Source organism: Pleurodeles waltl, chromosome 8, assembly GCF_031143425.1.
Source record: "Pleurodeles waltl isolate 20211129_DDA chromosome 8, aPleWal1.hap1.20221129, whole genome shotgun sequence".
NCBI lineage: Eukaryota > Metazoa > Chordata > Amphibia > Caudata > Salamandridae > Pleurodeles > Pleurodeles waltl.
In genome coordinates, this window is record NC_090447.1 from 1,352,689,838 (window position 1) to 1,352,711,743 (window position 21,906).

Genomic DNA, 21,906 nt, shown 5'->3' on the forward strand with positions numbered 1-21,906 from the left:
TTCTGGATCGCCTGATTGAGTTCTGTTGTGGGCCTGGGTTGCATGGTGCCCAGGGCCTGTGTCCATAGGGTGTCTCTTTTACCTTGCGCCAGCTACGGTGTGAGGTACTGAGGTGCTTTGACATAGTGTGCTGGGCATCAGAGATGGTGAAAAGGATGATGTTATGGTCAGTCCAGATGAGTTCAGTGAGGTGGGTGAATTTGATTTCATCGCTTGATGCAACTACCTTGCTGTTTACTTTCAAGATTGATTTGAAAATTATTTTAATTTAAAGATACTTTTAACCCGGTTCTAAATTATCTGCTCACTTGTAGCCTTCTTTGTGAACTCCTTCCTAGATGTACTTTGAGCTCCTAACATTTCTATCACAACTTCCTACACCTCTCAATCTCACTTTTACTTTCATTGATAGTTCTCCAGCCTCCTTCCACATACTACTTCCCTACATCACCCTGGCTTGCTTCTGCTACTCAATTATTATCATTTTCACATAATCTTCACCATGTCCTGATCACTGATTATGCGTGAATATGGTTTGCTTATACAATTACATGGTACTTTCTGGCAGACATGATGAATATGTTGGATTGTTTAATGTTTGACCAGGTAATCTTTCACCCTCACTAAGCAATTTCAATACACTGCTGTACCTATTATTGCTGAGGTTGGTTTAAATTGGTTTAATTTTCTCATGTATAGTACTCTACTGCCTTTGGGCTACTCACTGCTGTTATCTCTGTACCCCTTTAGTCTGTTCATAACTTACCAATTATTTTCCAACATGCTCCAACACTTTTAGACAACGTCCACACTATTTAAAATGCATACATAAATAAAATAAACTGCACAGGACACCTGGGATATTATTCCTTTTTAGAGAAATACACGTTTTTTATAACAGTAACTTGTTACAAATACTGCCCAGAATGCTCCATGTTTGTGTTTTGGACTATACAACACTAGTGATTTGAATGTAACTAAGTCACTTTACTGACAGCTAACTGTAAGACAAATAACTACACAGTCTTTGCTAAGAAATAAACCTGTTACCTTTAATTCCAGCTGACGCACCCAAACTATATTGTTCACAACTTCAGGAAGGTTCTTTCCTGCAAGTGGGCCAGATGATTCACCAGGTGTACCATGACAGCGACTCTCGAAGTCCGATCGAAATCCTGTATAACAGATTTAAGCACACTAAAGGTAAGAAAATTAGGTAGTAAAATCTAGTGTTTGCCAATTGGCTCAATGTTGTTTCCTTGAGACTAGCACAACAAGATATTATATGTACACTGAGAGCACAACAAATAACAAACACTTGCAACATCAACAATGGTCTTGCCAAACTTATTCTATTACAAATAAATGGTGTGGCGGTGGTATTTAATGGTGGGGGTGGTAATGTTGGTGGTAGGATTAGAGGAGGTGATAGAGGGTGTGGTCATGGTAATAGTGGTGGTAATGTTAGCAGTGGTGGGTGGGTGATGGTAATGGCATTGGAGAAAGTATTCATGGTATGTTTGTAATGGTGATGGAAGTGTTGGTGGTGCTAGTGCTCCAGCACCCAAGTTTTCCTCACCTGAAAAATTTGTCAGGCAACAAGTAGTTTATTAGCAATTAAGGACAGACCTACTAAGGAGAGGAAGATGAGGACAAGCAAACAAGAGAAATGAATGACAGGCGGGATGGAATGGAGGGAAGAGAGCAGTTTTTATTGTGCAATGCAGTGGGGCAATAGGAAAGAACCAGTATCATCCCACTTGCAATTGCAAACAGCTGCACGTTTTGGGCTTGGGTAGGCTGCCACCTGGAAAATCCTACCAGACTGAGACAGTTCTGGGGGAGTCCAGGGTGGTGCGCTTCTCATTCATCTCACACCATTTCCTTACCCACAATGCCCTGCAAACTTCAAACATTGACTAAAGACCCACATGTTCCTCATATTTCTGTGTGGTAAACTTCTGGAATCTGTGGGGAGCCATACGTTTCCTCCCACACAGTATTACCCCAATGATCCTGATAAAAATTGTACCTCACTTGTGTGGGTGGGCCAAGAAACGTTGACACTGAAGGCCCTAAAGTGCTACTTTGAGAGATATGCAAAAGGGTAGATGCAGAATTTGGGGCACGCTTGGCCGCCACCCATGAAAACCTACCAAAAACAGACATTTTTGAAAAATAGATAGCCAATGGATTCCTGAGTGGTGTCCCTGGTGTGAATCCCATGAGGATTTCTTCCCCACAATGCCATGCAAACCTCAAACATTTCCTACATTTCTGTGATGGAAACTTCCAGAATCCACAAAATTCCCACCACCCAAGTACTGCCCCACTTGTGCCAATAAATATGCTGCACCACTGGTGTGGTTTGGCCTAGCGCCTGCCACAGGGTCAGAGCCAATCGAGGTCAATAGGAGTCCCAACGCAAGAGCTCCCATTGTTCTTGGTTTGATATGTTCCTGTTGCGGCTACTAGGCCCAGCCAGACAAGTGGGGCAGCGTTTTAATTGGCACAGGAGGAGCAATGCTGGGCGGTAGGAATTTTGTGGATTCCTGTGAATTCCAGAAATTTCCTTAATAGAAATGTAAGGAAAATGTGTGACCTCAAACACAGTTGCATTGCAAGAAAGAAGAAAACTCATGCAATTCATGCAAGTCACCACATCTTGGGTTCCCCTATGTGTCTAGTTTTAAAGAAATTACAGATTTTGTAGGTTTCCCTAGGTGCCGGCTGACCTAGGGCCCAAAATCTAGAGCTACCCACTTCACAAAAACCAGATCAGTTTTGAGTGGAAAAATATGATGTATCCATGTTGAGTTTTAGGTGTTTCCTGTTGCGGGCACAAGGCCTACTCACACAAGTGAGGTACTATTTTTATCAAAAGACGTAGGGGTATTCTGAGTGGAAGGAAGTTTGAGGCACCCTGCAGATTCCAGAACTTTTTAATCACAGAAATGTGAGGAAAACGAGTTATTTTAGTCAAAGTTGGGGGTTTGCCGTGGATTCTGGGTAAAACAACCTGGTGAGAGCCACGGAAGTCACACCATCCTGGATTCCCCTAGGTATCTAGTTTTCAAAAATGCACAGGTTTCCTAGGTTTCCCTAGGTGCCGGCTGAGCTCGGGCCCTAAATCCACAGCAACCCACTTTGCAAAAAACATGTCAGTTTTGAGTGGAAAAATTTGATATATCCATGTTGCATTTTAGGGCATATACTGTTGCAGGCACTAGGCCTATCCACTACAAGTGTGGTACCATTTTCAGAATACTTGGGGAATGCTGAGTGGAAGGAAATCTATGGCTCCCCGCAGATTCCAGAACTTTACATCACAGAAATCTGAGGAAAATGTATTATTTTAGTCAAAGTTTGAGGTTTGCAAGGCATTCTGGGTAAAACAAACTGGTGGGAGTCACGCAACTCACACTCTCCTGGATTCCTCTAGGTGCCTAGTTTTCTAGGTTTCTCTCTGCGCAGTCTGAACTAGGGCCCAAAATTCACAGCTACCCACTTTGCAAAAAAATGGCCCAGTTTTAAGTGGAAAAATGTGATATATCTATGTTGCGTTTTGGGCCGTTTCCTGTCGTAGGCACTAGGCCTACCTGCACAAGTGAGATACCATTTTTACCAGAAGACATATGGGAGCACAGAATAGGAGGATATTCGTTATTACCAATTGGACTTCACTGCATTTGCGCCTTCCAAAGGTAAGCCAGTGTGTAAGAAAGAAGACATTTTGATGATACTTTCTAAAACATATACTTGTATGTGTTCCAACAAATACAAAGATGTAAAAATAACCACTGCTCTTAAACTCCATAGCTTGTGACCATTTCAGAAACACATAGGTTTCCTCAATACCCATGTCACTCTACACATTTCACCATATTAATTTGGTCTATACCCGGTAAACAATAAAAGACCATTGTAGGGTGCAGCTCAGTTGCTGGCTGTAGGTACCTTGGGTTCTTGGAAAACCTACAAACCCTATATATTGTCGCAAACAGAATGGTCTAGCAGAGGTAATGGTATACTGCTTTTGTAAATCGGTCATTGTGGCAAAACGTTACAGATGAAAACGTCACAAATGGCCGTTTTTTTAAAACTCATTTTCAGCATTTCTTTATTTAATTTCAACAGTTAAGGCCTCATTACGAGGTTGGCAGTCCCAGTGCGGGACCGTCAAACTTGCGGGAAGGACGCCACTGCCATGGCGTGCCTCACCCACCCCCCCAACCCACCCTATTACAATGTTTCCGCTGGTCTGACCTGCGGGAACATTGTAATAGAGCGTTTCCGCAGGTCAGACCAGCGGGATCATTGCTCCTTATAGGAGCCAAGTGCTATCTGGTAGCATAGAGGGGTCCGACAAGCGCCCTCAGAATACGCACTGTCTGCAAAGCGGACAGTGCACATTGCGAAGCTGCATGGGCAGTGAAGGGGCCCCACTGAGGCCCCTACCACACTATCATAGCCAGCCTTTCCATGGTGGTGAAACTGCCATGGAAAGGCTGGGGGTGGAGGGAGTTGTTCCCGGCGGGGATCTCGCTGGGGATGATGGTCCCCCTGCCAGAGTTGGAATTGGCCGGTTGGATTGCCCGGAGTGTGGCAGTCTGACTGTCAACGCAAGTGTGGCGGTCCTCGGACCACCACACTCGTAATGAGGCCCTTAGTTTCTTTGGAAAAACCTTGAAGGATCTACACATATGACCCTTGGCTGAATTCTGAAAGTTGTCTAATTTTCAGAAATGTATAGCTTTTCTGGATCACCCATGGGTTTCAGACTGGTTTCCACCACAAACTGCAAGTAGGTTGAGATCACTAAAAAAATATTTAAAAATGGGCTACCTCTTTGAAAAATTTCAAAACTATGGTTAAAAAAAAATTGTTTTTTTTAATCAGCTCTACAAGCTCCAGAAAGCTGGGAAGATGGTGACTTTAGAACAGCAAACCGTTGTTGATGCCATTTTTATGAGGAAAAAAATAGACACTTTTACCGAAAAACTCAAAATCTAGCTATATTATGGCTTTTTTCCTTAGTCCCTTCTAAGGAAATACACAAACCATGAGTACCTTTAAAATCCCAAGGATGTTAAAATAAATGACACAAACTTGGCATGGATTGTTTATGTGGACACAAAAAGGCCTAGCAGCGAAATGGTTAAAACAAGACATACCTTGCTAACTAATTCACAAATCAAGGATACAAGTTAATTTAAGACATGACTCCCTATAATGAAAGAAGTTGCAACTAAAATAAAATGAACATACCTTTAGATTGATTCTTAAAGCAAAGGGAGTCGGTCAATGTCAACAACTTGATATAAAGACTTGAAAGTTGGACATGATAAATATTACCTTTAATCCAATCCAGAAGCCCTGCCAGCAAGGATTCTCTTTCCATTGACAATTCTTTGCTTATGCTTGGGCGCTTGAACAGCTCTTTGTATTTCTGGAAAGCTTGCAAGCGCTTGAAGACAAAAAAAAAATTAGCTGCTTCTCAAACATTATGATAATATCCAATAGTGTATTAGTTTGTCGCCTGGATAATAAGCCATATACACATTAATGTTAACTACCTGTGGTAATCATGATAACATTAATTCATTAATTAAATGATGGATTACCTAAAACACAAATCTCTCCTTCCTAGTTGTCATGTTGCAGATATTATAATAAACATAGGATCAGATGTGGTTTCAAAGGGATGTGCAATGTCTAGCTTTGGAATAGCAAAAAACAAAAATGAAATGTACAACAGTACTTGACAGAGTTTAGTTTACAGTGCCTAAAACAGCACTGTCACAAAAATACAGGCTCAGGATTAGAATAATTTCAAACCCAAACACTACCAATTATGTTTTTAACTAAAACAATAGGTGGGGCGCGTTATAGTTTATATCAATATATTTTAGTTGAATTTATTGATTAATGTATAACACTTCAATTTTGAAATCATATACAGAGAAATGTGTCAACAATTTAACTACCGGATAATCTGCCAAAAAGCTTGGTAATGTGGGTTTCGCAACTTAACAAAAATGTTGGAAATTGGGTTTCTGGCTGGTACACCCCAGCTTAGCCTGTACTCACCCTCCGGTAGCTTAGCACAGAGCAGTCAGGCGAAAACTTAAGAGGCAATGTGTACAGTATTTGCACAGCACTCCAAACAGTAAAATAATGAAAACAGTACATAAAAATAATTCACACTAGACTAGAAAAATAGAGATTAGTTTAATAAATAAAGCAAGACCAAAATGACAAAAATCGAATAAGTAGAAGTCGTGATACACATTTGTAAAGAATAAATGTAAAATAGAGATTAGAAGCGCTTAAATGGGATATCTGGTCATGCTGGACTGGGGCAAATTAAAAAATTCAGGGAGACCAAGATGGACTCCAGGCCAGCTACAGCGACCCACTTGGGTCCGCTGAACAAAAGTACCTTGATCCTGAATGCGTTGTCATCAATGAAGATGCGAGGTGCAGCCGAAGAGATGCGTTGGTGTTAAACCACACAGCGGATGAGATGTGCCAATTTTCTCCACACAACTGCAGCACATCTGAGCATGAAGCATTGGTTCCAAATGCAATGCACAACTCCGGCAGTAGGCGATGCGTTGATTCCAAAGGCAAAGCACCAGTTCCGGGGGAAAATCACCAGGTTCACTTCACGCAATAACGAGGGTGCGCTGGTTCCGACTCATAAAAAAAGGTGAAGATGCTCTGGTTCCGATGAGGACGAGTGGGTCCTGATTGAAGCAGCATTTTATACCCACTTCCAAGGGCCCAGGATTAGGTTGGATCCCCTTGGCAGGGTAAGACTCACAGCAAGAAAAGCTCAGGTGATGTAGCAGGATGAGTTTAAGTCTTTTGTGTCTCTCAGAAAACAGGAGACTAGTCAGATGTCCCTTGGAGTCACTCTGGGTTGTAGAGATGTAGGTCTAGTCCTTCTTACTCCCAGGCATGAAGGCAGAAGGCAGCAGATGAGCTCAGCAAAGCAGAAGTAAAGCAGAGTAGCAGCTCAGCAGAGTGGCAGACCTTCTAGTAGCACAGCAGCCCTTCTTCCTGGCAGAGTATCCACAGGTCCAGAAGTGTACTGAGTTGGTGGTGTCAAAGGTCTAGTACTTATACCCAGTTGTACCTTTGACGTGGGGGAGACTTTAAAGAAAGGTAATTGAAATGCACAGATGTCCTCTCTTACTGCACTAGAGGGACGTTTGCAACCCTCTGTTTGGGACAGGATATTGCCCATTCAGGTGTAAGTGTCAGCCCCTCCTTGCTACCGTGCCAAGGATGGACCATCAGTTGGTGGATGGACCATCAGTCACATTTAAGCTTCCCTTTGTCTGGCTGTCTATAGGGAATGCATAAGCCCAGCTTTCACCTCACCCCAGATGTGTATTGGAGACAGGCAGTAGGCACCAAAAGGCTAAAGTAAGAAAATGGCAACTTTCTAACAGTGGCATTTTCAGAACTGCAATTTAAAATCCAGAGACCCCAAACATGACAAATATATCTCTTCCAGATTGTGAATTACACGTATACTTAAACATAGCTGCCATGGCTTTTTAAAACATTGCACTCTGCCCTGTGGGTCATATACGGCCTACCTTAAGGGTGACGCATACATATAAAAGGGAATGTTTGAGCTTAGCAAGAGGTTTATCTTGCCATGTCGAAGTGGCACTTTAGACTGCAGACAAGCTCTGGAGTTTCAGACCTGATACATGGTTAGAGGTCTACTTATCTGGGTGGCACAATAAAAGCTGCTGACCCACTAGTAGCATTTCATTTACAGGCCCTGGGCATATGTAGCGCTCTTTACTAGGGACTTATAAGTAAATTAAATATGCCAATTGGGGTTAGGCAATGTTACCATAATTTAGGTAAGTGAGCCCAAGCACTTTAGCACTGGTTAGCAGTGGTAAAGTGCACAGAGCCCTAAAGCCAGCAAAAATCAAGTCAGAAAATGAGGAAGAGGAAGGGAAAAAAAGTTTGGGGTGACCCTTCAGAGCGGGCCATTTTCCAACAAAATGTTGTTTTGTCTTATGCTTATTCAGGGCAAATAACACAATTTACATGTGTAATCTCTATAACACTCAATAAAAAAAAATACTATTTTCTATACGGATATGTTCAATAATATGTGGAGATGATAGAAATAAGAGAATGGAATGTCAAGTCACTTCTGAAGCTTCAAATTTAAATTGAGTTAAATATGCAGTTAAGATTATGTAAAATATGCACAGGATTATAGGTTCAGAAGCGTAGTTGAAGGATTGCTTTAATGTTGCCTAAGGGCCATGTTTAAAGTTTGCTAGATGTAGGACATCTACCAGAAAGCAGAAGATGTCCCATCTAATTTAGAGTGTGAAGAGGCCCTATATGCTCTATAGTCTCAGAGCGGCCCTACACGCTCTCAATAAGGCGAACTGGACCAATGCCCCAGATCCACCAAATTGCAAATATGGCCCACGTGGATTGTGAACAATAATTGTAAAGATAAGCTATCCGGATATAAGATGTCTGCCAGACTTGAAGTTGGAAATCATTACTGTTCAGGATGAACTTAGAGAATTCTGAAGGAGGACTACAACTACACACCTGAGCCTCTGTCAGGCTATAGTGTAAAGCGCACTTGCCACTATGCTTTTGTCTCAACACACTACTCCCAGACTCATGAGCTTGCATATCATGGGCAACATAACACACAACATACATAACAAGACCAAAGCCATTTGCAAGTGGCAAACATACTGACACCGCCACATCACCCACTACAGCTCCCTTCACCTCACCCATCCAATCACGCACGCACATACACATACTGAGTCACTACACACCTAAGCCTCTGTCAGGCTATAGTGTAAAGCACACTTGCCACTATGCTTTTGTCTCAACACTCTACTCCCAGAGTCATGAGCATGCATGTCATGGACAACACAACACACAACAAACATAACAAGATCAAAGCCACATGCATGTGGCACACATACTAACACAGCCACATCACCCACTACAGCTCCCTTCACCTCACCCAGCCAATCACGCACATACATACACATACTGAGTCACACACAACTCAAACCACCAAGCCAGCGGACAGGGTTTTCATCAAACAGTGGCAGCTGGCCCATTACAGCCAACGTTTAAATCCGGTCCATTGTATTAGATTCACATGGTCTATAGCGCCCCTTGTAAGAAATTCCCAGCGCTCCAATCTCTCTTAGCCAATGAGAGCTTAGAAGGCACAAGTAGAGCGCAGGGAGACCTAGGGAGCATGATATCATTAATGTACAGTAAGAAATTGTCAGTATACAAGAGACAGCGCACCCCAGGTGTGCCTCCACTGACAAAGCTGCTATGCAAGAGGCTCCATCGCCAAAGCAGGGGGGGAGAGAGGGCACCTCTGATGTGTGCCCCTGCCGATGTGGAAAGGGTGCGAGATTTACCACCCTATTTTGACTCACTGTGGGCTCCGAGTATAGGAGTTTAATTATCTGTGGTAGCCTACCAATCATGCCCACTTTTTCCAGGGCTGCAAACATGTAGTACCAATCTAAGGCATCAAATGCTTTCTCAAGGTTGAGGACCAGACAAGCAGAGTAGGGCAACTGAAGGGCGGCCTCCTCCAGCATTCCATGCAGTCTACAGATGTTGAGTGTCATGAATTGGCCTGGTATGAACCTGTTTTGGTCAGGGTCGACCTTGTAATAACATAATCGATCACTAAGTAACTGAAGTAAATGCATGGAATTTTTTTCTTGAGAGCACATGACTAAGAGCAAGAACCACTAGATTAACAGTTAACCTTGGCCTCAGGAGAAACTTTCGACTCGTCCTAAAGAACTTCAACGCCTCATCAGGGGTAGTAAGTGCTATATAAATACAGTTACAAATGTAATTGTGACACACAGGTGCTGCAGCCAGCACTTGTTGTTGGAATCCTGTTATCTGTTCCTCCATCAACCCAACAATGACATCAGTATGCACAGAAATACATTGCAAAGAATAGTCTTACAACTACTTGCTTCACACGGAGCCATCCATGGTGATTATGAACTCTCTAGCACTTGTCTGTATCACAAACAGCTGTCATTAGAGATTACAAACTTTATAGCACATGTTGGTTAAGACGTCTATAGGAATTACAAAGTCTTAGCACTTAATAGTTTCTCAGGAGTCATCCGTAGTATACCAAGTCCATTTGAACTATTGCAAGCTCCAACTGAAATACAGTGCCACAGAAGTACTGTGTATAAGGTATGCTGAGATCAAAGATGTTTAATAAATATAAGATCAAGGCCAGAAGCTACACAGGCAAAATGTATGATTGTTTTCTTATGACAGTATCCACCTGTCACCTTGAACACAAACCACGAAAAGTTATTTCCCAAATGTGATGTAGCTCTCACTAGTAAACAATCTCATTTTATTCATGATGGTTATTCAGTTGATATATCAAAACGTAATTGAGTTTGAGCTCAGAAGAAAGGCTGAGTTACAAATTGCAATAGAGTGTGCTATAGCTAACATCTCAAATAAAAACATCACAGCTTGAGGGCTGGCTTGTGTTCTCCCTGCCTTCAGTGGGAGCTACTGTCCCCTGAACTATTGTCTTCAAAGCTGTCTGAGAATGGCATCAATTTTACGTTGCCTTGATGCCTCTTGATTAACCATGCTAGCAGCTAGTTTAGGTTGAATCATTGGCTGTTTTTGGATCGCTCGCAAGTTCAACTGCTAAATTGTTTGAGAAACCTGTGACATAACTTTCTTTGATCAAAAGAAAGCGTCCTATTCTTTATTTTATTCATCAGCATGTTAATGAGTTAAGGTGGTTGTTTGGCTATAGGATATCTGCTCCTCGTGCTTTTGATCATAACTGCACTTTCTTGCCAAATCAAGACATAATTAAAAAAGTTAACTTAAAAATAAAGAAAACTATCCCACTCTAAGAACTATATCTTAATTAATACCAAATATATTTAAAGGAAGGCTATAATTTAACAGCAATGCTTTTACCTGCTGAGGAGAGTCCTGGATGTCTGAAATGTGGGTCTTGAGTTTTCTTGCAATTTTATGTTCTGCTGGTTCAATAATCTTCTCATATTGAGACACTGCTGCTCTCCATAATGGCTTGAAAATAAGACAAAGTACATTTTATTTCTGATATTTCAATCCTTGAATAAAACTATAGGGCACAAATTTCAAATGTCACTGTACCTCAGTGTATGGGTTGTAGTGCACTGCATTTAAACCAGCAAATGGCTCAAACACTTGGGCAAGATGCAGAGCTTGTTGCTCATCCACCGGTACAAAATAAGTCAGTTTTTCATAAACTGTTCTAATGGTTAACACCTGCAAAACAAAATACAATTACCAGAGAATGCTCAACCACATCTCATTAAAACTACTTGAAATTACAGTTTCTAAATTGGCCAAAGAAGAATTCTAAGCACACCGAAGGTGGTCAACTAATTTCCTTTTGAAGACCTTCACTACTAAATGCAGTCTTTGACTTCACTCTGCAAATTCCCCAGTGCCCATTGCAGACCTTTTAAAATGAAGTTTCCTTACTCCTCACTTCGTTTACACATACCTGACCCTTGATAACATATGTAATTCACAATTTGCCCGTATATACATTTATGAAAGACAACTCTTCAAAAAACGTAACTCTTGTAAATCGAATATATCTACCGTTAGTGATGTAAAATCATAATTCCAAATTAAGTAAATTAAATAAAATAATTATTAATTAAATTAAGTAAGTCAACAATTAATGAGGATTGATTACCTACAACCTATAATGCACGACCACCAGAAGTGACTCTCACCAGGTCTATGAAGAAACTCGCCTGACCTGTATTAATTATTTGCTCATACGACTAACAATACTCAAAAAACTGTTGTTCCAAGTATACAATCATTTAATCCTTGTCACCTAATTCTGTCATCTTTGAAACATTCTAGAATTATTGAAGTTTTTCATGACTAATAAAATGGGTAATTCTTTCTGTTAAAGAAGCAATTGTTTGTAGTTCATTTACACCCATATATATTATTCCAATAATTTTATCAATTGGTTTTATAAACAATGCATCTTGCAAAGGATAGGGTTTATATGCTAAGATGTCCTGATTAAAGATGCATCAACTGATATTTAGAAAAAACTAAAGGAGGGGCAGAAGTCAATGGAGATCTCTAGGGTCGTGTTTCTAGTTGACACAGTGAGAAGCCTTTAAGATGCATACTGAGTCAGTCCTCAATTTAGAGTTGAATCTTATTTCCATTTATAGGAACACAGTCTTCTTAGGATTATGTTTCCAATGTACTACTGACATAAGAAATGACTGCTGGCCAGGAACAGTCATCAGCACTGTACGTCACTGGCCAACACTACACAGTTTGCCTAATGGTGAAAGATAATGTCTTGGTGATCAGGAGATTGAGTATCATGGTGGCAATACTAAAACCAGAGCATGAGTGTATTTGAATTCATTATTGACTTATTATGAGCAAAATGGTGACCCAAAAGTGAAATATTTGTTGATCGCAATGCCTAAGATAAAATCTTTGTAGATAGTATTGAAGGCTACTGGCAGAATGAGCAGGATCTGGTGGCAAGGGTCACCCTCGTCATCTTTGAAATATAAACAAGTGTTGCAGAAGAAGTGGAAACCATACTGATATGCATGCAGATGAATGTGACAGCAGAAGGGATTTTACAGCTTTATTGCCCCTGCATTTTTCAGGACCTTTGCAAGGAAGGCGAGATGAATGATGGGGATGTCGAAGAAATTGTCCCAGTCAAGGAATGTTTAGAACTTCATTTTTGATGGTGGATATGAATTGCCCCATCAAAGTAGTGTCTAATAATGCCATTTGGGGCTAGAGCAATTATTGAAGGGGATCCATGTGATTAGTTGGGATGTTGCTGTAAAGTCTTCATGGAACTTTTCAGGGCAGCAAGTATTTTCATGCATTGTTAGGCGTTTGTTGTTGTTGAGGGCTTCTATTGTATCTAGTGTGTTGGGTGTGATCTTGAAGGCACAGATAAATAAGTGTCACAAAGTGTATGGAAAGTATAGTAAGATTGTCAAATAGGGACTACATTTGCTGATTGGGTAGGAATAGTGAAATAAGGGTCTACCCTAGGCTGTTACTGAGGAATCGTTGAAAGATCTGGAGATCAACACCCAGAACCTGAAATGTTCTTTGAATGGGAGTATGTGTGATGTAAAATGGTGTTCAAAAGTCATCAGTCTAATTGTATTCATAATAATTTTCCTTAACAGGCTTCTAAGAAAATAAGTCTATGTATTAAAATTTGTTGGAGTTTGAAACAAGTACTAAAAGCCCCCATACCTCCCCTCCCCACCACTCCCCCTCAAGTCGCTTTCCTTGGAGTAAAGAATACACCTGAAATCATGTATGGGCCTGTTCACAAACTGCATTTTTTTAGTATATTTAGTAGTATTACAATAGTACTACTAACATACCATAAAATGTCATTCACTAACCTACATGCAGGTGTCTTCACCCCTGCCTCTCATATCATTTACTTGAGCGAAGATCTAGGCACACATACATATACGTTCTATTTGTAAATATGGTAGGGATGCTGGGGAGAAAATGGAAAATTGGTAATATTTAGAAATAAATGATAAAAGTTTAGGAAGTGCTAAGAAGGGGTTAAGGGAGGGCAACGTAGTAAAGAGTAAGCCCATTGGTATTCACAAACTGCACTGCTTAAGTTACTACAACTAAAATGAACATAAAATAATTGTAAATGTACACATGGCCAACCAAAGACACAACATCCCCCTTCCAGCGAAATAAAGGAGGCAGGGACATAAAATAAAAGCTCATAGGAACTTATGTTGAAATAAATTTATTTATTTTAACCTTTAAAAAATAGGAATACATTTAATGTTATCAAAATTACACATTAATAAAACTTAAATATCAGGTTATTATATAACCTTTTAACATATAAACATTAATGTAACTTGAAATTAAAAAATAATTCTATACATAACTTTAAATATTTTTTTACTAGCTATTAAATAAAGATAAATTGTATAATATAGGTTGGAATGTCTATTAATATAAATCTTAGAAATATTAATGTAATGTATTATATTAATAATATTTAAATATGTCATTTCAAAAACCGTTAATGCATTTTGTTAGTTGTTCTAGATTTAAAATAATTATTTTAAATTAACTTACATGAATATTAACAAGTAATTATTTTTACCAAGTTATTTTTACCAAGTCTACCAACTTTAATAAACTTTTACAATTTCCCTATACTTTACCATATGAAGAGCTCCGTCCCGGTACTGGAGACCTCAACCTACATGTGAAAAGTTAAAAGTAGAAACTTTACACATGTAAATTAGGCTCCACAGCCTAATTCATAGAGTGGAAACATGCAAGTATACACTTTTAAGTAACTTTACATTCATAAATAGTAAAAAGCCAAAAATAGAGTTACTCAAAAGTGTAAGAGTAAACTTGCAAGTATAGATTTACTCACAAATAAGTTTACCTTTGTGAATAGCTCCCTTAGTACGTTATGACATAGCCACCAAACCAACAATCCTGGGAACACATCAACCAGAAACGGAGGCTAGGACACCTCACAAATAAGCCAAAATTGATACCGGTCTGTGTATCTAGAGGTTCTGCCACCAAACCTTGCAGTAGAGGGCCCCAGCATGGGAAAGGTGACAATCATGAAGGTTCAGATAGTCACTGACAACTTGATGACAACACCCATTACTAAATTTCTCCTACCCAGATACAACAGCTTCCGTCTTGTGATGAAAACATTTCTCCTTTTTCAATACTGGTCTCTTCTTGGACACTAGTAGATGATTTTTGTTTTTAACTGATCCGAGTAATTCTTTGGCAGAGCACCCAACAATTCACCAGATGATGTTTGTATAAACACGACATGCAAGGTCTGGATGTCAGCTGCCAAGAAGGTACAGTATTACCACAGATCCAAAACAGGTTTCACAGTAGGTCATGAAAGGAAAACATTACTTAACCTCATACAATTTAAATTGCACATTAAAATAGCCTGCAGTGGTCTTCCTTTAAGTCCTAGGGGTGGAAATTGGGTGTGAAGTGCACATTTATTTTCAGTGAGCGAAAGGGATGACTTTCAAATGCATATGCATAAGGACTGCCCGTACAATTCATAAGCAGTATATAGGAATTGGAAAATATATGGTTACTCCTTGGGATTTTGTAAATGACTAAAATATTTGGAAATTTAACATTTGACTATTTCTTCATTTTGTGAGTTAGGCCTAAAATCCTCAAACATTTTGCGTTACCATGATGTATTAAAGCAGGACAGCTTCAAAGAAATACACAGTACACTAAAGTGTTGGGGGAGGATTTACCTGATGCAATATTACAAAAACTGAAATTTCAGAGAGGAAGGGGAAAACTTGTAAATAAAACAGTACATCGAACAGTCAGGGTTGCATTTTTACATTACATAATTTTGCATGAGGATATCAGATAATCAAGTTTTAATTTCAGGAACAGGGAGACTAAGGGCCTCATTATGACCCTGGCAGTCTTCAGCCCGCCAGGGCCATGGTGGCAGTCAGACTGTCACATTATAACCATGGCGAAAGCTCCACGATCGGACCGCTGTCACCGCCACTTTCCCTCTACAGGAGGGGCTGGCGGTTCAGGCGGTCCTAATCTGACAGGGCAGCGCTATATGCAGCGCCGCCCTGAGGATTACGACCCCCCCTTTCCACCAGCTTTTACATGGCAGTAGCACCACCATGTAAAATCTGGTGGAGATAGGGTACAGGGAGCCCCATGGGGGCCCCTGCACTTGGCATGGGCAGATCAGGGCCCCCAAGGACAGCCCCGTCGCGCTGTTCACGGTCTGCTACGCACAGTGAAAAGCACAAGGGGTGCTTTTGCGCCCTATGCACCATAACATTGCAGCCAGCTCCATTACAAGCCGGCGTCAATGTTGTGGGCTGTTCCCCACTGGAACAACGGGCGGAAACACATTTTCTGCCCGCTGACCCAACGGGGAAACTTGTAATGGGGCCAGCAGGAAGGCAACCGCACTGGGGGCAACCTGACCACAGGAATTTGGCAAGCGGGCTTTTCAGCCCGCCAAACTCAAAATGACCCTCTAAGTGATTTAGCCAGAAGCACATGATAAATTGATCAAGTCCCAGTGCCACGTTTACAACTCAAACCTCTGGATTACAAGTTAATTTTGCCACTATAATAGATCTCCTTAAACTTCAGACAAGACTCAACCTTCAAAAACTAACTAAGTCCTCGTTCATGTTTGGTATGGTAGTGGTCACCGTGATTTACATTGTAATAATGTAAACACAACATCTAATTCATCAAAAATAATTAGAAGCATTACCTCTGTTAGACGTTTGCCAAGTCTACCCAGAGATTCAGGGCAAAACTTCTCATTTTTCCAAAAATGCGGAGTATAACGTTGCCACATTTGTCCTGTCAGGTGGCCACAAGCTTCTACCCACTGCTCACAAATTGTAATCCCTGCCTTCAGGCTTTCCCTGACGACATGAAAGGGATCCTTCCAAAGATTTAGACTTCCAAGGTTTTTCTGAACACACCTTCCAAGTGAGCTCCCTGAAAAACATTTAAAAAGAAAAGCATCAAGTTACTTCAAAATCAATACAAATCAATACAATTGAAAATCCCCGACACTAAACTGCTAACTTTGCATATGAATCACTCTGTGTTGTGTTTTTTATATATTTTTGAATGTTTACAAGGTAGAAGAATGTGCCATTTGTACCAAAATAGAAAAATTGAACAAAACAAAGTCTATCACCTGTGCTAATGCTCCCAACGACTTTATGATAGTAGAAATGGGGTGTTAGGTACTCTGAAGCAGATGCTACAACGGACTCATACACAACTTACAGCAGGCTATAAGCACATGGGTTACATGCCATTGTTCTATGCAGCACAAAGTATGCATTACAGTACTGAGATAGCATGCAAGCACAACTCATGGATGGGGAAAAGCCAAAGATAATGGCGCATCCAGTCAATGTCTATAGGAAGGGGAATTTAAAGTGATTCAGTATAAAATTCTCGACAGGGTGTATCTAACACCAGAAACTCTATCCAGAAGTAAGGGATACAGGCTCAGATGTGGCAATGAAGATGTGGACCTAATGCACAAGTGTGGCACTCCACTGAACTAAGCACACTTTGGCGGGAAGTTATGGATGTTTTGTCCAAAATTACCAAGGGAACAGGGTTGTTGTAATTGAAAAGGCGCATTCTGGGACTCAAGAGCAGACCTGGGGATGTGAAGCTGGAATCCAGATTCACAGACTTGGGCTTATTATAAGTGCTACTACAGATAGCTATGGTTTGGGAATCAATAAACCCACCCTAATTGAAGAAGTGGTTAGCAGAAATGATGAATTGGGCCACAGTGGAAGGTGATATTTTTATTTATATGCAAAATAGGTCCAGAAGGCCAGGGGAATTAGTACGTTCATTGTATAAAGGCCATAGGAAATGTACAAGTACTGATGGTACCAGAAGAATGCTTATTGGCCCATGCCTATTGTTGTTCCTTGTAAAACTGAATAAGAGATAGATTACAAGACCATTCATTGGTGTTTTGGGTACATGTAGATTACCAAGTATCAGACTTGCGTTTCAGTGAAAAATATTAAAGACATTTACTACAAAATATGTATTAAAGGTATTGAGTAGATTGCCGGAGCTATGCTAGCCTTAGCAAATGATGTGCTTCTCATTTCATACATTACAGAATGATATTCTCACATTATGCTTGTGAGTGCATGTTCTGGTTTATCTTCTTTACTAGTTTTCATTGTGAGAGGATTTTCTTCTTTTTTAAATGAAAATGTTAAATTTAAAGAAGCTGGAGTTGAGGTGGATAGTAGATCACCACAAGTAATAATGTCACTATTCTTTTCAGGTCTTGTGATAACACTCCGATTTATAAAAATAGAGAATAACTTAACAATAATGATGAGAAAATGACAAAAATCCTATAAGGGGAACCACAGCTATGAATCTAATCTTTAAATAAAACAGCACCAAAAAAATTGTTGAGCGCCAACAGCAGTCATCTGATTGCGCCTGGCTGGGAACTGTAAGGAAGAGAGTAGCGACCCAATCATCCCTTGTGAGCTTGGGTACTAGTATAAACTAAAGCAAAGTGTCAGCAAGATTTACAACAAAATACTATAATTACATATATATGTATTTAGACATCTATAATACCCTGAATAAAATTCATGGGAATCAATCCAATGTCTATTACTGTGGATCAATGCAGAGAAGAAAACAATAAATGAAGAAACAGGTGTTCCAGCAATGCAATTGCAATCAATTGGTCTGTATTAAAGTAAGCGGTAACAAGAGGTTTGTTTTTTTCAAGGGTGCTCTAAATTACCCATCTTCCACTCTTAGTCCTGAGGGTGTTCTTGCATATTCACACAACATGAGACTGAAACATGGACACACATTCCACTACTTTTATTTAGATAAATACCTTGTGATCGTTTTAAATTTTTAATAGTGCCTAGAACACTCCTTGTTTTTGTATATGTATATTTGTCTCTATTTTTAGAAGTTTAGAAATGGAGGAAATTGAATCGTATTTAGTTTTTTTGTACTATAGAAGAACAAGTTACTTACCTCCGGTAACGAGGTACCTGGTAGAGACTCTATCTAGCTGCAGATTCCTTACCTTAGAATTCCCTGGCGTCAGCTTCGAATCCGGAGTTTTTTGAGCTGTACCCTGCGCGCGCGCCGTCGGGCGGCGTCGGCCTTCGGATCTGCATGCGTCGACCAGCTCCATGTGCGTCGTCAGCGTCGTTGGAGCCGTCTATGACATCACGGTTGTCTATATAGACGCCGTCTCTGCACGCGTACGTCAGTTCTTTTCCACAACTTCCCACGCCAGAAGCGCAGAGTCATGGAAGAACCAACTATCATGTATTTCACTTCTTTAACTGTTTGAAGTAAAAAATATTTTCATGCCTTTAAGAAAGGCAAAAAGATACCAAGATCAAAAATATACATATGTACACATAAATACATATATACAAATATATACATATCTACATGAGAAAAATGTCCCCAGAGCGGGGAGGCTTGGGCGGGTGTAAGGAATCTGCAGCTAGATAGAGTCTCTACCAGATACCTCGTTACCAAAAGTAAGTAACTTGTTCATCTGATAGAGACTTCTAGCTGCAGCTTCCTTACCTTAGAATAGATACCCAAGCTATAACCCATGGCAGTGGGTCTGCAGGAGATTTTTACACAAAAAGTCTTGCAAAACAGACCGGGCAAAATGCTCCTCTCTCCTCACCTGGCTATCCAGGCAGTAGTGTTTTGCGAACGTGTGCAAATGTCCACCACCGGTACGCCACGTGCTAACGCAGTGGTAGCAGCTTTTCCCCTAGTGGAATGAGCTCTCAAGTCCTCGGGAGGCTACTTCTTCGCCAAAGCGTAGCATATTTTTATACAGAGAACGACCCAGCGCGAAATGGATCGTTTCTGCACTGCCCGACCCTTCTTTGCACCAACGTACCTCACAAAGAGTTGGTCGTCCACCCGGAACTCTTTGGTGCGGTCAAGGTAGAACGATAACGCTCTTTTTGGGTCCAGCCGATGGAGACGCTCCTCTTCCTTAGAGGGATGCGGTGGTGCAAAGAAGGTGGGTAGGGTGATATTTTGACCCAGATGGAAAGGGGTCACCACCTTGGGGAGGAGAGAGGCACGAGTTCTGAGAACCACTTTTTCAGGAAAGATTGTGAGATACGGCGGTTTTGATGACAAAGCCTGTAGCTCACTAACTCTTCTGGCAGATGTAATTGCCACCAAAAAAGCTGTCTTAATAGTAAGCAGCTGAAGAGGACAGTTATGCAAGGGCTCGAAGGGAGCACACATAAGGAAGGTAAGAACCAAATTAAGATCCCACTGGGGCATAATGAAAGGCACAGGCTGGAATAGATGTACAAGCCCTTTCAAAAACCTCTGTACTATAGGTGGTTTAAACAGAGATGGTTGATCGGGCAACTGAAGAAAAGCCGATAAGGCTGCAAGATAGCCCTTAAGAGTCCCCAAGGAGGAACCCTGCTGGGCGAGAGACAAAATAAATAAAAGGATGTTAGACAGAGAATAAGAAAGAGGATCAATAGACCTCTCTGAACAATCCGAAACAAAACGTTTCCAATGGCAGGCGTAGATCGACTTAGTAGAGGGACGCCTGGCTGCCAGAATGACATCACAGACCTCGGGAGGGAGGTCATAAACCATCAACTGTTGCCGCTCAATCTCCACACATGAAGGCGCAGAGTTGACAGGTTTGGGTGAAGAACCTTCCCCTGCTGCTGTGACAGAAGATCCTCCAGAAGAGGCAGCCTGATTGGAGGACCGATGCTCATTTTGAGAAGCTCTGGATACCAAACTCTCCGTGCCCGATCTGGAGCCACTAGGATTACTTGGGCCCGGTCGTTCTTGATTTTCTTGAGAACTCTGGGCAGAAGTGGTATAGGCGGAAAGGCGTACAGGAGGCCTGAACTCCACTCGCAACGAAAAGCGTCGCCTAGCGATAGCCCCCTTGGAAACTCCAACGCGCAAAACTGCTGACATTGCGTGTTTTCTACGGAGGCGAACAGATCTAACCAAGGCTCTCCCCACTGCTGAAAGAGTCCTTGCGCCACCTCCGGATGGAGACACCATTCGTGATACTCTAAGCATTTTCGGCTGAGTTTGTATGCTCTGCCGTTCAGAGAACCTGCCAGGTGTTGAACCACCAGGGTCATGCCCTGCCGTTCTAGCCATGTCCAGAGACGTAAAGCCTCTTGACAAAGGGTCCACGACCCCACACCGCCCTGCTTGTTGCAGTACCACATTGCGGTAGTGTTGTCTGTGAACACCTGCACCACCTTCCCTTTCACAACAGGAAGAAATGCTTTTAATGCTAGCCGGCTCGCCCGAAGCTCCAACAAGTTGATGTGGAGCCAAGATTCCGACAGAGACCAGTGACCTCTGATCTCCACCTCCCCCAGATGGCAGCCCCATCCCAGAAGTGACGCATCTGTCACTACCGTTAGATCTGGTTGGGGAAGGGAGAGGGGTCTGCCCTTGACCCACTCGCAGTTCACTAACCACCACCGCAGATCTTTTGCAGTCCCCCCCGAGATCTGAACCACGTTGGTAAGGTTTCCCTGATGCTGTGCCCATTGGAACTTCAGGTCCCACTGCAGAGCCCTCATGCGCCATCTGGCATGCTTGACCAACAGGATGCAGGAAGACATGAGTCCCAGCAGCCTCAGAGTCTGTCTCACCAAGATCCAGGATAGAGGCCGAAACATCGGAATCATAACCTGAATATCCTGAACCCGCTGATCGGGAGGATAAGCCCGATACTGCACTGTGTCCAGAACAGCTCCGATGAAAGTGAGCTTCTGAGAGGGAGTCAGGTGTGACTTCGGCACATTTATAGTGAACTCCAGCGAATGCAAGAGGTCTGCCGTCGTCTCGAGGTGGGTGGCGAGAGCCTGGGGCGTAGGAGCCTTCAACAGCTAATCGTCTAGGTAGGGGAAGACTGAGATCCCTGACCTGCGCAAATGAGCTGCCACCACCGCCATCACCTTTGTGAACAGCCGAGGGGCACTGGTGAGACCGAAAGGAAGCACGGTGAACTGAAAGTGCTCGTGCCCACCTTGAACCGCAGGTAACGCCTATGGGCTGGCAGGATAGGAAAGAGGAAATATGCATCCTGCAAATCCAACGCTACCATCCAGTCTCCTTGGTCTAGGGCAGACAAAACCTGAGCAAGAGTGAGCATCTTGAATTTCTCCTTCTTGA

The 21,906-nt window shown here is 41.7% G+C and overlaps 1 protein-coding gene across 2 annotated transcripts in view; it reads right to left on the reverse strand.

Moving 5' to 3' along the window:
- DYNC2H1 (dynein cytoplasmic 2 heavy chain 1) overlaps positions 1-21,906 on the reverse strand; it is a 1,541,159-nt gene that overhangs the window by 1,440,189 nt on the left and 79,064 nt on the right. For both annotated transcript variants that reach the window (XM_069202358.1, XM_069202357.1), the window contains exons 6-10: positions 16,430-16,662; positions 11,224-11,358; positions 11,023-11,136; positions 5,356-5,467; positions 1,051-1,175 (exon numbers count right to left, since the gene is read on the reverse strand). In XM_069202358.1, coding sequence (XP_069058459.1) covers positions 1,051-1,175; positions 5,356-5,467; positions 11,023-11,136; positions 11,224-11,358; positions 16,430-16,662 — 719 coding nt within the window. The remainder of the gene's footprint in view (positions 1-1,050; positions 1,176-5,355; positions 5,468-11,022; positions 11,137-11,223; positions 11,359-16,429; positions 16,663-21,906) is intronic.